The following is a 19,603-nucleotide window of genomic DNA, read 5'->3' as shown; positions in this document are numbered from 1 at the left end:
GTCTCACAGTGGAGAAATTTACATTTCACAGCAGCAAAGTGATGAAAGGAATGAAAGTAGAAAAACAAAATACATGAGCTGCTGGAAAGGCAGCCACTCTCGGGGCGCCGTCTTGAAGTCAAAATAACCTAAATAACAAATAATATGACGGCATAGAGACAATATGACAAAACAAAGACACAGAGAGACATTCATTCTTCAGGACTTGCTGTACCCTCTTTGTGATGACATGAAGCAGTTCTAGATGAAAGAGGAGAGGATCAAAGCGTCTTTCCACCAGTGGATCAGGGCCATCATGGTGGAATGTGCACGTCGACTACAAGCTAAATGTTGAAAGCAAACACGCAGCTGTAGCATCCATTGACGAAAAGAGATTGTCTCACATCTCCTGTTCCACATAAATCTGCTTCAATTCCAAGCCACAACAGTTCCACATACGCATCAGCGCTCTGCGCTGACGCTCCTTTCTTCTTATCGCGGGTTCCTCAAGCCATGCATCCATCCAGCCGCAGACTGTCCAACAGCACTGACCTTTCCACTAAACAAAGCAGGGCTGTGAAGATGCTGCCCATTACAGGCTAAAAATGCCCTGTATGTGATAAAATTCTATAAAATATATGACCTGATTGCTTACCAAAAAAAATCAAAAGTATTTAAAAAAGTTCCTAATTAAGTGACATTTTATAAGTGGACCATAAAAAAAAAAATTCTGAACTGAACAGTCCATAGGCAGTGTTTGAAATAACGTCTGCCCGGAGACCCCGAAGTTGTCTGTCTCGGCCCAGGTGGCCGACAAATTCTTCAATAAAAAACAACATATACTTTCAAATCAAATGTTTGTTTTATTCTATAAAGCAAAAGCTACAAGCGAACCGCTACAAGCCACATGACTTCTCTTTCAAAACTTTCAAGTACACTTTTCAGTCATAGTATACTCCGAAGCATGCAAAAGGCTTCTGATTGGCTGCCATGCCGAGTATGCAAATTGCCGAACGAACGTTCATTTGGCAATTTGCACTCAGAATATATGCATTGCAGATTTTTAATTTACCTTAATTTCCGGAGTATAAACCGCAAATTTTGTCATAAGCTTTCAACCCTGCGGTTTATGGAACGATGCGTCCAATTTGTGCATTTTTTATAACGGCCGCCACGGGGCGCTCGAGTACTAAAGTTAAGAATGAGACCCGCGGATTATATGTGCCGAGGAAGACTCAGGTTAATGTAACTACGGTAACTACGCGTGTGAACCGTGCATTTTATATACAATGACATGTATACGATGTCGAATCTGCTGTTTTGAAGCAACATTTTCTATTGAACACTATAATATACTGTACCAGACTGTTTAGTTTATTTATAAATTGTATAACTTTTTTAATCATCATTTTTCTCATTTTATATTATCAATTTATTACTGTATAAAACTGTACCTGTAATGTATACCAAACTGTTTACTACGCAGTTCATTTATAAATGTTACTTACCATTTTGTGTCGTTTTTATCATTTCATATTCTCGTTTTGTATTACTGTATGACTGTACCTGTAAGGTATACAAAACTGTTTACTGTACAGTTCATTTATAAATTTTATACTTACCTTTTTGTGTCATTTTCATCATGTCATATTATCAATTTATATTTTATATCTAGATTTTGGGTTAAAGAAAACAAATAGAATACAGCATTATTACAGTATTAAGACAACATATACTATAGGTAAATACAAAATTAAGCATGTAAAAAACTATAAAAAGGCAAAATACGTAGGTACATATGTACAAAAAAATGCCTGATAAAGGCCAGAAGAGGTCGCCCAACACACACGCTCGGACTCAGGCTGACGCCGAAGGAAAAAAGCAGTGTACAGTACAGGAGATGTTGCCGAGACGGTATCTGCACTGTATAACTACTGTATTGAGTATAGTCGCGCAGTAGATTGCTGTGCAGGTGTGACATGCTGGCTGGCCAAAATTGTAGTACGCGTTGCCGGCTGCTTGCGCGTTGCGGTGCCAGGCGGTCATGGTCGTAAGTACGGGTGGTCGTAACTCCCGCCGGTTGTAACTCAGATGTTACCTGTATAACGTGATTTATTTTCATGCAGCGGAGATCACGTACGAGGGCACGATGGATTGCTGGAGGAAGATCGTCAAGGATGAAGGTCCCAAAGCCTTTTTCAAAGGCGCTTGGTTTAACGTGGTTTAACAGAGGCATGGGTGGGGCTTTTTTTTGTTGTACGTGAGATTAAGTACACACAGGCGACCGACCGCTTGTCACCATGGAAACCCTCCAGGATGCTCACTTGTCTTAATTATGCCCAAAAAGATTCTGTTGAGAATCCGCGGCCTTGTATCTCACTTTTTTCTCAAACAATATTACATTTGGAAATTACTTCTTAAATCTTATAGCTGTCAAATGATTGAAAGCAGGCATTGACATGTTAACAAATATTTATGTTCAAATTTATGGAGGGTCACCATTAAAAGTAACAGACTGAATTTAATTAAAATGGCAATTTTGTTGAATTTATAACGATAATGTGATGTCTACATTTTTAATTGATAACTTATTAAATGTATAATTGAATAAAAAATTAGAATCAGAAATCAGAATCAGAAAGCCTTTAATAGTCCAACAATGGGGAAATTTGCTGTTTATTGAGGCTAAAAGTAAGACTGAATTTCATTAAAATGGCAATTTTGTTGAAGTTGTAATAATGTGATCTATATGTTTTTAATTGACAACTTTTCAAATGTATAATTCAATAAAAACATTTATATTCAAACTTATCAGAATCAGGAAGTCTTTAACTCATTCACTGCCAGACGATGTGCAAAAATGTGTCCACTCGAGTGCCAGGGTTTTTGTCATTGTCACTCGAATTCCAGGACCCACAGAATATTGAGTTTTAAGACTACATATACATTAAATGCAGCGTAAGAAAGATTACTCTTTTTTTCATCAGAAAAAAAGTTAATTCCTAAATTATATGGGTCTGGAGTTATGAGCTTGAAATGAGGGTGGCTGTCCAAAATACAATGCAATACATACATATCGGTTTATATAGCGTTTGAACTACAGCTGAAGCTGGAACAAAGCGCTAACATGGAAAAAGGAAATCCTGCCCCTTGTGGAAGGGAAAAACATTGCCAGAGGCCATGTCCAGCGCTTTATCTGCACTCAAACAAGAAAAAAAAAAACAAATTCGGGAATGGTGCTCAACCTCATGTTCAATTCCCGAATAAATCTGTGAATGGCAGTGAATGAGTTAATAGTTCCACAATGGGGACACTTGCAATTGATTGAGGCTCACAATTAAAAGTACCAGGTTGAATTTGATTAAAATTGCAATTCTGTTTAATTTATGAGTATTTGTGATTCATAAATTTTTAGTTGATAACTTTTAAAATTTGTATATTCAATTAAAAAAACCTGATATGTACATCCATCCATCCACTTTCCTAACCGCTTCATCCTGCTGTAGCCTATCCCAGCCGTCTTCGGGTGGGGACACCCTGAATTGGTTGCCAGCCAATCGCAAACAAAGACAAAACAACCGTCACTCTCACACTCACACCCAGGCACAATTTGGAGTGTTCAATCTGCCTGCCATGCATGTTATTGGAATGTGGGAGGAAACCGGAGGACCCGGAGAAAACCCACATGGTCCCAGGGAGAACATGCAAACTTCACACAGGGAGGCCGGACCGGGTCTTGAACTCACGACCCCTGCACTGTGCTCACCACAATATTTGCATTTTACATTGTTCGTGCAATGTAGGATCAAAAAAAATTACATGGCATTTTCTTCATAGGAAAACTTTGATTTGATATCAAATGACTCCAAAGCACTATTTAGATTCTTAAAAATATACAATTTTAATGTACAGTATAATTTCATCGCATTTTTTTGTGTGGAAAACAACTATTGTTATTTACCCTGCAGCCAGAAATATCCCTGCTCTATTTTTCTGATGTTTTAGATCACTCATACATTTCCTATGGTAAAATCAACATTTAATAAGTAACTGAAAAAAAACATTCACGCCATACGACACAGATGACTAGCAACAGAAAGGTGGGCGGGCCGCGAGGAGTGCTTTGGACCTGGTTACATTGGAGCTTGCGGAGGTGACTCGGGTTCCCATTTGGGAGGTGCTTCCCCGTATGGAGCTCAAGCCGACCACTGCGGATCAGGACAACGTGTCATATTTTTACAAAAAAAATCAAACATCATACATTTCATAGTATATGGACAGGGGTGGGAGCTACATGGTGACCAGGGGTGGCCATGGGCCCTGAACCAGCCTCATACCTCTGAAAATTTTGAGCGCTGTGATTTTTTGACCATTTTTAGATGGAAGCAGGATTCTAACCACCCTTGATATCAAAATGACTTTCACACCATCGCTAGTCAGCAGTTTAAAAGCAGTACCTTACTAAGTGCATACCTGCCAACTTTTGAAACCAGAAGAGTCGAGTACAGTGATACTTCGGTTTACGAACCCCTTGGCTTACGAACTTTTCAGTTCACGAACGTTAATATGAACTTTACCTTGGCATACAAACTTTTTTCATACACGGAGCTGCCTCAATGAGTGATGTGTCGTTCGCAAACGAGCCCGTTCTTCTAACAACAAAATGGCAGCCGACTGTTTTTGTCCTCTATTCCCCGCCGCCAGTCTTTGGTTAAAGCCACGTGATTGGTCAAGAACGCAGCAGTGAGGGGAGGTGGTTTTAACATTAAAGAGACAGGCAGACGACAGTGAGAGTTTCAACTTTGATAGTTCAAAGGCAGAGTGTAGACTGCAAGGTTAAAATATCCCATCAATCAGGCTCCACAAACAACCCACACAAGCTATCTGTACACTTGATGCAAAAAGCTATCAACCAAGCGAAACAGAACACAATTGATGAGGAAAAAGGTAAAATTATCGCAGAGAAAGCACCTCCAAGGGATCCTTAAGATGGTGAAAGAAGCCTATGTTCCTCATCAAGTGTTTAATGCTGAGGAAACCGGACACTCCATTCCATCAAGCCATCAATGACCATCACAAAGGTAAATAAAAAGACTTTATTATACAGTAGTTTATTTCTTTAATTATAATACCATGGCACATGGTATTATAAATAGGTATAGTTTGTGTAGTTTTAAGAGTTAGAAAATTATTAATTATTAATTAAAAGTGGAAAATTATGTTTTATTGGGACCTGGGAACGGATTATTCTCATTTTAATGGTTTCCTATGGGTAATTAATTTTTGGGATACACACTTTTCACCTTACACACTCTGTCTGGGAACCAATTAAGTTTGTAAGCCAAGGTATCACTGTAATATGCCGGGGGCCGATTTAACATTACAGCTACTTAAAATGAAGCTAAAAACACCATACAAATGATCAATGTCAAATATATACTTGTGAAAAATACCTATCCGTATTTCATCCTGTCAATCATGAAAATATCATGTTTTCTACTATTTTAAGAAAAAAAAAGAAATATTTTACAATCTACCATTTAATAATCATTCTCGTTTGAAAAGTACAATGAATTGTAAGACATTGTTAGCAACTTGTAATATTTCACATCTAAAGTCCTACGGGTTGACAAAAATAGCTATCAACAAACTCAAATGACAAACTTGCGTCATTTTCACCTTGTCTTGACCAAAGTATAACTCCTGGAAATGTTTGGGAGTATTCTTCACAAAATGACTGTACATTTCTTTTAGATGTCACACTTTTTGTTGCTTTTTCTCCGGCAGATGCCATTACAAGACAATGATAAAAACGATGCTGACTCTCGATTCCAGGAATGACCCGTGGAACGCACACTAAAGGAAGCTAACAGCTGGCACTGAGCCGATCGCCTGTTCTAAATTTAGATACGGTACTTAGCGATCTCGTGTTTTGAAAGAATGTTGGGTATTTACTATTTTGACCATTTTATTGTTTTTATTAGAAAGCGTAATTTTCATTTATAAACCGTAACCCAGAATGGGATAATGAAAACAGTACTCATTACGGCAAAACCGGAGTCGTTGGCAGGTATGTATGTAAGTGTAATGGGCATTATTCTGGAGAAGATTTCATGAAATCTTGACGGTAGAGGGTATGATTAAGAATGACACATATGTGCAACCATTTTTTGTCGCTCAGGCCACCCCACTTAACGATTTATGGCTACACCCCTGCATACAGAACCAAATGCACATTTCCTTTAATGCTGTCATGCTTTTGCCGACATTTTGGTGTGTGCGTTGAGATCGTACCGCTGGATGGAAGTATATTGGTCGCAGCGTCACACACTTCACACGGCGTAGCCTGAAATCTGGCCTGACGTTGGTAATCAGACAGCTGGTTGGAACGCTTGAGTGTCGGCGTGGACTTGACGTACTCTAACCGCTTCAAGAGGGCCTGCGAAGAAAGCAATGACGGCGTTATGGATACAGGTAACTCCTAGAAGGCATCTTCTAACAACCAACACGTCGCCAACATTGTTTATATTGATGTGTCAGAGAGTGAAAACCACAAGACTCAATAAAAAGTGATCAGAAATTTCATTAAAAAGTAGTTAATACCTAAATGATATGCGTCTGGAGTTATATGAGCTTGAAATGAGGGCGGCTGTCAAAAATACAATGCAATACATACATATTTGGTTTATATAGCGCTTTAACAACAGCTGAAGCTGGAACAAAGCGTGAACATGGAAAAAAGGGAAATACTGTCCCTTTGTGGAAGGGGTAGAAAAACATTGCCAGAGGTCTGACCAGCGCTTTATCGGCACCGCAGCAAGAAAAAACAAAACCCAAACAAATTCTGGAATGGCGCTCTACGTCATATTTTCAATTGCCAAATAAATTCAGGAATGGCAGTGAATGAGTTAATCACATCCCAACATAACATATCTGAGCATAAAGATCGAGATGGTAGGTAGTTTGGATGATAAATGGATAATAAAATATATTAATTATTATTATTATTATTATTATATACATTCAGAGGCCTATTGCAATCACTTTTGGGTCATCCTCCAATATGACATAAAAAAATAACTTAAAGGACAACCGACACCATTTTTTTTCTTTCCTAACTGACATCAGAAAAACGTTTTATCGCATCTAAAATAACCAAAACACGCAGACTGATATTTTTAGTTAAATGCAAAACACACAAATAAAAATGACTTAAAGTGTCCAAAAACTACTTCAAATTGAACCCGGAAGTGGCCAGTTTCAGAAGGTCCCGCCCCCTTGTTCGTGATGTCACGCCAAGACGTCTTGCCTTGCTCGAGAATCAAAACAATGTTTTCAGATTCGGAGAAGATGCTTTCTCGTTACTCATCCAGTTATGATTCAAATTGTTCTGAAGAGGAAAGCCTAAATGTTTATTAAAGAAGTCTTTCCGGGTCATTTTGAGGAATCAGGACTGATGTGTAGCACCCAGAACATGCAGAAGATGGCGACCATGCTCCGTTGGAAATGGGCTGATTTGTCTGCTGGGAATTTGTGTCAACTAGTATCAAATAGTAGTGTTTTATGTGTTTTCCTTCTAATTTCGCCATCAACACGGATCAACATAAAGTTTTCACAAAGTACCGCAAAATGCATTGTGTGTCGCTTTCTCGGTCAGTGACGAAACCTACCGTGACGTCACGATAGGTATCGTCACTAACTCAAAAACAAGACTTCCTGAATATTCACCGCGAGTCTTAAAACATAAAATATAGCTATATTCGGTGGAATCTTATTAAAATACGCTCAGCAGAAGTCATTTGAAGCCATTTTACAAATTATGGACACAACTTGTCCGAAGGCGTCAGTTGTCCTTTAAAGCAATATTTCCATGTACAAAAATAACAGTAAAACAGTGACATTCCTTACCAGCTTCTAATTTGCTTTTTTTTGGGGGGGGATGCTTAGAATAAAATAATTCGACCACAGACCAGCTATGAAGTCTGCCTGGCAACAAGTGGCCTTGCATGCGTGATAAGACGATTACAATAATGCCCGACATTAGTTTTTCAGATATAGTCCAAGAAAGCATCGCTCCAAAAAAAATATGCTCAGTATACTGATGGAAGAGCCAAAATCAATGCAGAAATTGGATTTTTCAACACAACACTCTAGTGTCTCCTCTCAGTGTGTCCACAATTATCAAAACTCAGCTGAGCAATCCTACATGAAACCTCGTCATGGGAGAATTTTATACCAGCATTGTATTCGGAAATATAGCGAGTGAAGCCTTTATTTTGTAAAACGTGACTCCCTGCCATTAGGCAGACTACTGAAACTGAAAAAAAAGAAACACCTCGGCATGTGTTGAGGAATTAGCATTTCATCACCAAAGAAGGCAATTTTTTTTCCAAAACTTTATATTTTTTTAGGTGGGGGAATCAATATTTAGACTTGAGTACAGACTCTCCCCACCTTATGAACGAGATCCATTCCGAGCGGTCATTTGTAAGGTGAATTTGTTCGTAAATTGCTTCAGTGCTCCATTTTGTATGAAATATATGTTTAAGTCAAACTCTGAATGGGGAAGTATAAAACAGACGCTCTAACAGTCGTAAAATGAATTCACACCTACTGTAGTATGATGACATTCAGTAAGCCATTACTGAAGCTGGTAGCACGTAATTACTGAATTACGTGCCAGCAGCCTTTAGTTGTTATGCATCGCGTCCTCCTGGAAAGTCAACTGGGAAGAGGGATTTCAACTGGGGAAAAGATGCGCAGTACAAAATCTAACTGACAGCATCGCTGTCTGAACATGTTATTTAATGAACTGTACCCGCAAAAATGCTCGTATGTATCATTATTTGTAACTCAAATGTTTGTTAAGTTGGGGAGCGTCTGTAACGTCATCTTTGTGGCACCCGAATCACATCAACATCAAACTATCACATTCAAAATGTGTCTCACTTGGTTGTCCTTATCGATGCGTTTCTGTTCCCGTAGGCGGTTGACGGAGCTGTGGGGGATGTGCGGGGTGGTGTTCTTGCGGGTGAACTGGTTCACGATGGCGCCGGGCGCTAAGGAGATTCGGGAGAGTACCCGCAGGAGTCGCTGATTTTCATGGTCAATGCGCCGGACTTCGTTGTTGCTGAAAGTAAAGTTTTTCCTGCTAGGTCGTCCTCTGCAGTGAAGGATGAGGTTCTCCTGAATGAGACTCCCACTTGCAAAAGACTCCGTGTCTGGAAGAATGCAAAAAAATTATTAATCAAAAGGAATTTAGTTTTTCACAATTTATTTTATATTGTTCCTGTTTGATTGTGGCTGCAAAAAAAAATGTCCACTCCAGCGCCAGGGTTTTTGTCATTTGTCCCTCGAATTCCAGGACCCACAAATATTGAGTTTTAGGACTACATAAACTTTCAATGGAGCATAAGGAACCTTAGACTCTCTTCTTTCATCTGAAAAAATAATTAATTTCTAAATTATATAGGTCTGGAGTTATATGAGCTTGAAATCAGGGTGGCTGTCCAAAATACAACGCAATACATACATATTGGCTTATATTGCGCTTGAACAACGGCTGAAGCTGGAACAAAGCGCTCACATGGAAAAAAGGGAAATGCTGCCCCCCTTGTGGAAGGGGAAAAACATTGCCAGAAGCTTTGGCCAGCGCTTTATCGGCACCCAAGCAAGAAAAAAACAAAACCCAAACACATTTGAGAGTGGCGCTCTACATCATATTTTCAATTCCCGAATAAATTTGTGAATGGCAGTGAATGAGTTAATGTTAAAATTTGTGAAAATAAAACAGTTTGTTTTTATTGTATTTTAGAAAGTAACTGCTTTAATTACACGTGTTTACAGTTTATGCTGTAAAATAGTTCAAACGTGATTTTAAAAAGTTGTTTTGTAGACTTGGAACAAATTTTTAAAAATACATTGATTATAATGGGAAGTGCTGATTCGGTTTTCAAACATCTTAGTTTATTTTCATAGTATTTTAGAAATTAAATGCTTTATTATGTGTGTTTACAGTTTATGTAAACACACATGTTTACATTTAAAGCCATCCATAACCTTGCCCCCCCCTATCTGTCTGACCTAATTCAAATCTCCGTTCCTTCTCGGGCCCTCAGATCCTCTTCCTCCCTCCACCTCTACATGCCCGCTGCCCGTCTCACTACGATGGGGTGCAGAGCTTTCAGCCGCTCCGCTCCTAAACTCTGGAACTCACTTCCACCCAACATCCGCAACATTGACTCCCTTCCTACTTTCAAATCTCACCTGAAAACCCACCTGTTTAAACTTGCTTTCATGGTCTAATTTATTCTGCTGTTTTATTATTTGTTTTATGCATGATTTTACTATTGTGTGTATTGTCTTTGTTGTAAAGTGTCCTTGGGTGTTCAGAAAGGCGCTTGTAAATTAAATGTACTATTATTATTATTATTATTATTATTATTATTATTATTATTATGTAGAAAAAGGGTGCCTTTAATAAGTTGTTTTCTAGATTTGGACAAAAATATATTGATTTTAATGGGAAGTGGTGATTTGGTTTTCGAACAAATCAGTTTTCAAACAGGTTTTTTGAACGGATTATGGTCGGAAACCGTTTTTTTTTTTTTTTTTTTTTTTTTTTTCATGAAACCCTAAGTGTGGTATGATCAAGAATGAAGTACGCAGGCTATTTGCATCCATGGATACTTTCAACCCCTCCCTCGGGTGTTGTGTCACACTGGAGACTGCCCACCACGCTGAGAAACTTCAAACGACGCCCCCCGTTGAGACGTACGAGTCGATTTAACAAGGAGTGTCCCAGCTACACTGCACCTGCATTCAATGTTTCTTCTGGACGGACGGCGCTGCTGGCTCGGGTCGGGGTCGCACTCTGTCGCTGCTTCCCCTTGGGGCTGCCTTCGCTGGGCTCCGCCAACCTGGAGCGCTGCAGCGGTGAGGAGACCGGACTGTCCTCGTCTCTCGGGGTGTATTCCGACCTATTGGACGCCCTGCTGGGGGCGCGGGAGGGCGGCGGTCGGCCTCTCGTCCTCGAGCCTCCCGGCGAGCTGTAGCGGCTGGACACTGTGGAGGAGGTCGGCGGTCGTTTGGCTCGTGAGGACCGCTCGCTGGTTGCTTCGGACGGCGAGAGCCGAGCTCCAGGTGGCCCCCGGGTGTCTTGCGTGCTACAGTCGCTGTCTCGGTCGTCTTCTAGCGTCTGGAGCGAGCCGCTGCGAGGGTCTTCCTCCGCTGCATTTTGCGTGCTGTTTCTACTTCCTCCACGCTGGTCTCTATCGTCGTCGCGGTCGCTGTCAAAAAAGGAGTGGTCAACGTCACCCTCCAAATCGCTTGGATTGAACATGGCCGTCCGGGTAACCCTCGAGCGCTGCGTTTGAAACTAGGAAAGCGAGGAACTAGGGGAGCTAGATGACGTCACTTCCCGGCACCGGTTGTTGTGCGTCGCGGTTGCCAGATCGGTGCTTCCTTGGAGACACATTTCAAACTCGGAGCGAGGCCGAACCAGCCTCGAAGGGGAGCTCGAACTCTGATTTAAAAAGCGCATCATCGCTCGCACGCATGTGGTGAAAAAGTGACACTATGGTTTTAATCAAAGCAGCACATCGATGACGGCCCGTAATTACATCAGCGTGCCAATTACACCGATCAAAGACCTTACGTGTTGTTGTCGGCGGATTTCAAGGCTAATGTCAACCTCTGACGAGGATGACGTGTTTAATCATTGACAGCGTTTGTCCACTAGATGGCAGAGATTGTCAACACACAGGTTGTCGTCGTTTAACGTTTAAATTTTGGACGGAGATTGAAAAACAATGTCGAGCAAGTTTGGAATTCCTCCGCGAGGCCAACGTTATCACATTTTGTAATACCGTATTCGTGTTTTTACACGACACGTTTCACGTTCTTACATGATGATTTTCACGTTTTTACACAATAAGTATCACCCTTTCCATCGTAATGTTCGCGTTTTTACATGATAATGACAGAGTATTGTAGACATGGTATTAAACAACATTTTGATCTCTTGAAACTACAAATCACATGATCACAGACCTCTTGGAGTTGCTTACGATATTTTATACAGACACTACAATAAATGCTACATCACTGCAGCCCAAATGAAAGCGTCTGTGAGCAGTAATTTGATAGTGATTTCATTAGCTCAATCAAATATGTATACTTAACTGCTCACTTTGCTGCTGTGAAATGTAAATTTCTCCACTGCGAGACTAATAAAGGCATATCCAACATCCAATCTTACATCCAACAACCACAACAGTTGTACAATCTAATGTCTATCTAATCTACTCTAATCCATAAATCACATGGATATATAAATATTGTACATTATTGGCACTGTATACTAGTACTGAATAAAATACTGTAGAGTGGACCCATAAACTCTTTGTAGAGGGTAAACAACTGAGCCAATCTGCAAAAAGTACAAACACTCCCCGATTTACGAACATTTGAGATACGAGCAACAGTACATACGAGCGTCTTTGTAGTAACATAATGTAGTCTTCCCTCCAGACGTACATTTACATATCTTTATAGAGCATATATTTTATTAAATGTTTATTTTTCAGTACAAATCAGTACAGGTTACTTATACGTGCCTTACACATACTTATATAAAACTTAAGCATACATTCCATGCAAAATATAGCACTGAACCAATTTACAAACAAATGCACTTTACGAACGAGCATTTGGAATATATCTCGTTCGTAAATTAGAGAGTGTCTGTAATCTGAATCATTGATGTTGCCCTGAAATTGATTATGACCTATAACCATCATTTTAACCATAAATATATCACGAACTATGATCCTTAAAGGACAACCGACGTCTCTGGACAAGTTGTGTCCATAATTTGTAAAATGGCTTCAAATGACTTCTACTGAGGGTATTTTAATAAGATTCCACCGCATATTGTTATATTTTACGTTTTAAAACTCGCACTGAATATTCATGAAGTCTTGTTTTTGAGTTGGTGACGAGTCTGTACGTGACGTCACTAAAGGAACGCCCCACACCGAAAAAAAGACATCATAGCAGTCATTCCATCACGTCAGTGTATTTTGCTGTATTGTTTGGTCTGAAAACCTTGTGTTGCACCCAAAAAGCCGCCAGAAGAGGGTGTCCAAGCTCCATATAAGGAATTTATCAGCCTGTGGAAACAGAGGTGGCCACAGGAGGTCGCCATTTTGTGCCTCTTTTTCGTTGAGACATCTCCCCTCAATGTTGCCTGATAATGGCACGGAATAAATTCTTTAATCGATTCCAAACATGTATGCTTTCCTCTTCAGAACTATTTGAATCATATTCGTAACTGGAGGACTTTCTAAAAATGCCCAATTCGCAGCTCAATTTTTTGCAGATTTTGGACACTTAAGTCATTTTTATTAGTGTTTTGCATTTGAATAAAAATGTCATACTGCGTGTTTTGGGTATTTTAGATGCTATAAAACGTTTTTCTGATGTCAGGTAAGAAACAAAAAAGTGACGTAGGTTGTCCTTTAAACACGTCAATATTTTAAATACAGTATACTCAAAATTTGCAGTTTTTGCAGACAGCACCCGGATGTATAATTCTGATGAGTAATTCACTTGTTTCACCCTTGTATGGTGAAATTCTGTCACAATAAGAAGAATAAATCAGAATCAGAAAGCCTTTAATATTTAATATTCCCACAGTGAGGAAATTTGCACATGATACAACTGCAAATGACATACTTGAGAAAATTAAAACCCAATTAGATTGAATTGGGCTTTTAATAATAATAATAATAATACATTTTTAGTCATTTTTTATCATCATGGCTTGTATATCAGATTGCTTTTGGCCTCTGGGGAAGACACATATTATAATATGCGGTTTGATCCCAAAACTCCGGTCCTTTCCAGCCACACCAACCCTGAGGAAAAAAACGAACACAGAAAAACCACAAAGTCAACAATATCTGTGAGGCAGACATGTCCGTAAGAACCAATTCATTTTGAAGGCCCACCTTGTCTGTGATGACCTGCAAGTCCTCTGCGCCTGTGTAATGAGGGTCCAGGATAAGGAAACGAATCTGCCCGCTGGTCTCGCTCCAAGCAACACCTAGAATAGTGTGAGCTAGAACCCCTCCACCTGCAAGGGACAAAGAACCCTTTCCATGACAAACAATAACATTTTCACCATACAGTTGCATCCCATTCAATTTTGTATCATCCAAAAGGTGTGAAACATGTTGAAAGGTCAAAGTGAAGAGCTCACCAATCATAACGGGAGTCCCCTCCGAGAGGAAGTGGTTGGCTAGTTCTCTGCCTTTGGAGGCCATTTCAGAACCCTGACTGAAAGAAAGTACAGCACACGTATTAAATCGAAATCCATCAGACTGGGATGCTCGGGAGACAAACCTGACAAATAAAATCTTGGACGTGACCCCGAGGAGTTGGTTGAGGACGGCGTGGACTTCAAAGGAACCAATCCACTGGCGAGACCCCACAAAAGACCCTTGTTTGTCACCGACATCCACTAAAGCCTAAAACAATAATGTAGCAGAGAGAAATAAAGCGCAATGTAAATCCATTAAGATTTTATATAAACTGAATAGCAGAATAAGCTTCTTTTTTTAAGTTGTTCAGAAAATAATTAAAATGTTTTAAAAAAAAATTAAAACCACCTGAAACTATACGATGAAAACATCATTGGCTTTCTTTTTGGTCAATTAACTCATTCACTGACAGACATGTGCAAAAAGGTGTCCACTCCAGTGCCAGGGTTTTTGTCATTGTCACTCGAATTCCAGGACCCACAGAATGTTGAGTTTTAGGACTACATCAACATCCAATGCAGCGTAAGAAACCTTACTCTCTTTTTTATCAGAAAAAAAGAGTTGAGTCCTACATTATTTGGGTCTGGAGTTACATGAGCTTGAAATGAAGGTGGCTGTCCAAAATATAATGCAATACATACATATTGGTTTATATAGCAATTTAGCAACAGCTGAAGCTGGAACAAAGCACTCACACGGGAAAAAGGGAAATGATGCCCCCTTGTGGAAAGGTAAAAACAATGCCAGAGGCCATGGCTAGCACTTTGTCAGCAACCAAACAAGAAAAAATAAAACCCGAACTTGGCAATGGCGCTCTGTCATATTTTCAATTCCCGAATAAATTTGTGAATGGCAGTCAATGAATTTTAGATGTATAGAATATTAGTCGAGTACAAGGTAAAAATAATAATAAATAAAAAGGCTAGAAAAAATTGGACCTGTCTTCATTGCAGATGTATAGCAAGACAAACATAAAACAATGGGCAGTTTACGATAATTAAAGTTTGTTTTGGTGTGTTTTTTAATATACATAAGATGTTTCAATGAGTTACTGCCCTTTTTTTATTTTACATTTTAAAAGCATTTTCATTAGCTATACGAACCTTGCCTTGCACTTGGAAAAAGTAACTACCTGTACTGTGTTTTTCTGTGTACAGACCCTTCCCTACTTACAACCGGAATCTCGTTCGTAAGTTGGGGAGCGTCTGTAATCAAAGTTTATTTTGGTTAGTTTAATATACATAAGATGTTTCAATGAGTTCTTTCTCTTTTTTTCGTTTATATTTTTTTTATATTCGTTTTCTTTAGCTATACGAACCTTGCCTTGCACTTGGAGAAAGTAACTACTGTATTTTCCGGTGTATAAGGCGCACCGGAGTATAAGGCGCACTCCCAATGAATGGTGTATTTTCAAACTTTTTCCATATATAAGGCGCACCTGACTATAAGGTTCACTTACAATGAATTGAAAATGTTTTACAAATATAATAAAAGTTTTCCAAGTATAAGGCACACCACATTATAAGGCGCTAAAGTAGAGGCTTGAGTTATGTACGACTTCTTCTACAGGGAGAAATGGAGTCGGTTGCTGCTGACAGTAGTTGCAAGAGCTGTTGTGGCTTGTTATTACTTCGCATATAAGGCGCAGGTTCATTTTTTTGAAGAAAATCAAGGTTTTTTTGGTGGTTGACTGAAAATTACAGTACATAAAAAATTAAAAAAATACTCCATCCGCGTCACATTACCTGCTGGATCTCCTTGTGGTTGGGCACAGACCGCTCCACGTAGCCTTGCTGTTGGAACCAGGAGCAGATGGTCTGCAGGGAGCGATAAGCGCAACCCCAGCCGTTGTCATCCATGCGGTTCTGCATGTAGTGGTGATAACTGTACACCCCGTGCACCAAGTATACCTGAAACAAAAATATCTCATCAAGACTGCTCTTCAATCAGTGTAAATGTTTTCAATAGATTTACCTTTCCGTCGTCCAATGTAGGATGTGTAAGAGCCAGGTGAGGGTTTCGGAGATAACCGTCTTTATAGGGTTCATTAGGGAAGTGATAAGCGTTGGCTCTTCGAAAATAGGGTCTGTCTTCTGGTAGCTTGAACCGCTCATGCAGCTCCTATTCAAGTCCCAAAAAATTCAAGGAAAATCTAAAAATGACATGATTTTTAAAGGACTACCGACGCCTCCGGACAAGTTGTGTCCATAATTTGTAAAATGGCTTCAAATGACTTCTACTGAGCGTATTTTACAAAGATTCCACCGCATATTGCTATATTTTACCTTTTAAGACTCGCGCTGATTATTACTAAAGTCTTGTTTTTGAGTTGGTGACGAGTCTTCACGTCACATCACTGAAGGAACGCCCCTGACCGAGAAAGGACACACTGTAGCAGTCCTTTTATCACGTCAAATCAGAAGGAAAACACACAAATAACGCGATGGTGAATCCTTGTGTGTTGTGACAAAAATGTTGAGCCAATTTCCACACGGAGCTTTGTCGCCATCTTCTGCCTGTTTTAGGTGCGACACCCCCCTCCCCCGTTTGCCTCAAAATGACACAGAATAAATTATTTAATAGATTGCAAACATGTATGGTTTCCTCTTCAGAACTATTTGAATCATATTCATAACTGGATGAGTAACAAGAAAGCATCTTCTCCGAATCTGAAGCCATTGTTTTGATTCTTGAGCAAGGCAAGACGTCTTGAGTGACACCACGAACAAGGGGGCGGGACCTTCTGAAACTTCCGGTTTCAATTTTTTTTGCAGTTTCAGCACACTTTAAGTCATTTTTATTGGTGTTTTGCATTTGACTAAAAATATCATACTTTGTGTTTTGGGTATTTTGGATGCTAAAAAACGTTTCTCTGATGTCAGTTAGGAAACAAAAAAGTGATGTTGGTTCTCCTTTAAGGTTTCGCATAATTTTTTTAAATCTGGAATTTCACTTCAATCAGCAACGGATTGCATCATCCACAAAACACTGAAGACTACACATGGAGGAGGAAAAGTAAGTTACAAAATGGCATTTACTTTCCTGTGCATCATTGACATATCGATGCTCCCCAACTTACAAACCAGATACGTTCCGAATGGTCGTCCGTAAGGTGAATTCATTCATAAGGTGAATTTGTTCGTAAGTTGTATAGAATGTATTTTTAAGGCTGACATAAGTATGTTTAAGGTTTATATAAGTAAGTTTAAGGCTTTTACAAGTAACATGTATTGGTTTGTACTGAAAAATATACATTTACTAAAATATATGCTCTTTAAAGATATGTACATGTACAACTGGAGAGAATACTACATATGTTACTACAAAAATGTTCGTATGTACCATTGTTCATATGTACCATTGTTCACAATGCAAATGTTCGCAAGTAGGGGAGCGTCTGTACCTTACGTTGATGCTCTAGCTTTCTGTCGGGTACCCCAGCAGGATATACTGCCGTCACCAGTCCTCTGGACTCCGGAAGCAGAAAGTGGAAAGGCTCCGGAACTGATAGCGTGGTGCCATTCATGTGGCGGAGCATCTCACGCTCCATCTCATGCAGTTGATGCATTAGCGCTTTCAACAGGCCCTCAATGGCACTGCATAATGAAATAGTGTTGAAATTCGAAGATTCTAGTCTGGTTTTTGGAACAAAAAAAATATTTTCAGCAGGACGGTTACTTTTTGATGGTGTCAGTGGAGCGGGTGTTGACAACACAATCCATGGGAAGAGTTGTGGACAGGAAGTGGGACTTTTGGATGGTTCTGCAGAGGATGGGTGCAGGAAGGGGGCCTGGCTTTGTCATTTCCATCATCAGGTCTATGCTGATAACTCTCTGAATGGAAAATCAATTGGTGATTTGATTAAACCGTCTCATGTACATTCTGTATAATTGTACTTTAATAATAACAATGTGTACGTATGGAGCACTGACACTATTCAGTGCTCCATACTTGTCATTGTATAGCTATTCTATCCTGCATTGTACTAGTGATGTAAAATGATACTTAAATGTAATCTATTTTAAACGGTCATTGCTACAGAGCACAGGAGAAAAATATAAAATACAAAATGATAAAATATAAAACGCATACAGCTACTGAGTTCTTTTTCCCCTTCTTTTTTGTAGACTTTTTAACAGCCATCTCTTCATCCGTCCTGAAAAAAAAGGAAAACAAAATGGAAACAAATGGAATGGGGGTTAGAAATAAAAACAGAACCACACTTACTGTATCCATTTATGTAGTTCTTCACATATTGTGCTAGCGGTTATTTCTCTCGGAGTCACATGAACACCTTTATTTGGCCAAATAATAACTGGGCTGTTCTGGACTCTGAGGACACAGGATTCCGAATTTACGTGAGCGCGTAGGTCCTCGAATGTTCTTGAGATGGTTTTACGCATGAGCATTACTGAAACAAAAAACAAAAATATGATGTAGTTTGTTTATTTTATACTCATGCATTGTAGTAGTTTGATCACAGTGCACTTAAAGACAAACAAGAGCTCACATTTAAACTTTCAGAAAATGTAAAGACTTAAATTAATTCATAGAGGTGTTTTCATACGACATTTAATTTAACCACAAGGGCTTGTGTTATTAAATGGTGAATACACTTCTTTTTCTTTCGGCTTTTCCCTTCAAGGGGTTGCCGCAGCAAATCAGTCTCCTCCATCTCTAGAGGTTTGGTGAATACACTCGTGAATAGAAATGTACCCATTAATTCGCATATAATGATATTCCCTCCTACCATCTGTGCTTTCCAGGATACATTTGAGCTCCAACGGTCCTCTCAAACGGAGAAAGTCTCCCGTCTCGACGACATTTAAATCCATAATCTGAAATAAAACAAGTTAGAAGCTTGGGGTGAGAAGTTTTGCATTTACATGTGTCTGGACTGCAAGCCACGACAAGCGAACGGCTTTCTGCGTGACGGTACTAAGCTCGGTAAATATTTTCACAGAGTGGTTTTTTTCATCATTAATATGCCCACCATGATCCGTTTTTGTTGTTGAAACGTAGAAACACTAAGCGATGTCGTTTATTCACAGGAGGCGGCCATGTCTGTTTGACAGTGGTCAACGTGTCTCTTTACGCGGCAGCTGATTGGACGATAACATCGCCACCGACACGTGTTGCATTCAATGATACTCGTAATTTACCTATCTAAATGGAACGATCATATGAGTGGTTCGACTGAATACTTAGTCGTAAATGTACCGTTAATGATAAGTGTTGATATGAAAAGCTCTTTTCACGTTTGACAAAAATATTACACCTTAACAAAAGTGGGGCAATCA

General features: G+C 39.5%; 2 protein-coding genes across 2 annotated transcripts; both read right to left on the bottom strand.

Annotated features, from left to right (window-relative positions):
* Nucleotides 1–2,669: 2,669 nt before the first annotated feature.
* Nucleotides 2,670–12,279, bottom strand: cfap97 (cilia and flagella associated protein 97). The gene is made up of 4 exons (XM_089006681.1): nucleotides 10,795–12,279; nucleotides 8,929–9,200; nucleotides 6,274–6,418; nucleotides 2,670–4,187 (listed from the first exon to the last, which is right to left on the bottom strand). The coding sequence occupies exons 1-4, from the start codon at nucleotides 11,318–11,320 to the stop codon at nucleotides 4,066–4,068; spliced, it is 1,065 nt and encodes a 354-aa protein (XP_088862807.1). The 5' UTR covers nucleotides 11,321–12,279; the 3' UTR covers nucleotides 2,670–4,065.
* A 1,359-nt stretch (nucleotides 12,280–13,638) lies between these two features.
* ufsp2 (ufm1-specific peptidase 2) lies at nucleotides 13,639–19,398 on the bottom strand. Its single transcript, XM_089006677.1, has 12 exons — nucleotides 19,297–19,398; nucleotides 19,054–19,141; nucleotides 18,531–18,714; nucleotides 18,396–18,459; nucleotides 17,982–18,136; nucleotides 17,707–17,899; nucleotides 16,278–16,424; nucleotides 16,049–16,213; nucleotides 14,386–14,510; nucleotides 14,243–14,319; nucleotides 13,992–14,116; nucleotides 13,639–13,898 (listed from the first exon to the last, which is right to left on the bottom strand). Exons 1-12 carry the CDS (start codon nucleotides 19,297–19,299, stop codon nucleotides 13,812–13,814), a joined length of 1,413 nt encoding a protein of 470 aa, XP_088862803.1. The 5' UTR covers nucleotides 19,300–19,398; the 3' UTR covers nucleotides 13,639–13,811.
* Nucleotides 19,399–19,603: the final 205 nt, after the last annotated feature.

The sequence above is a fragment of the Hippocampus bargibanti genome, linkage group LG10 (genome assembly GCF_051943395.1).
Source record: "Hippocampus bargibanti isolate YZ-2025 linkage group LG10, ASM5194339v1, whole genome shotgun sequence".
Classification (NCBI taxonomy): domain Eukaryota; kingdom Metazoa; phylum Chordata; class Actinopteri; order Syngnathiformes; family Syngnathidae; genus Hippocampus; species Hippocampus bargibanti.
The sequence above is the reverse complement of the archived record's forward strand: the minus strand, read 5'-3'. Positions and strand labels throughout refer to the sequence as shown.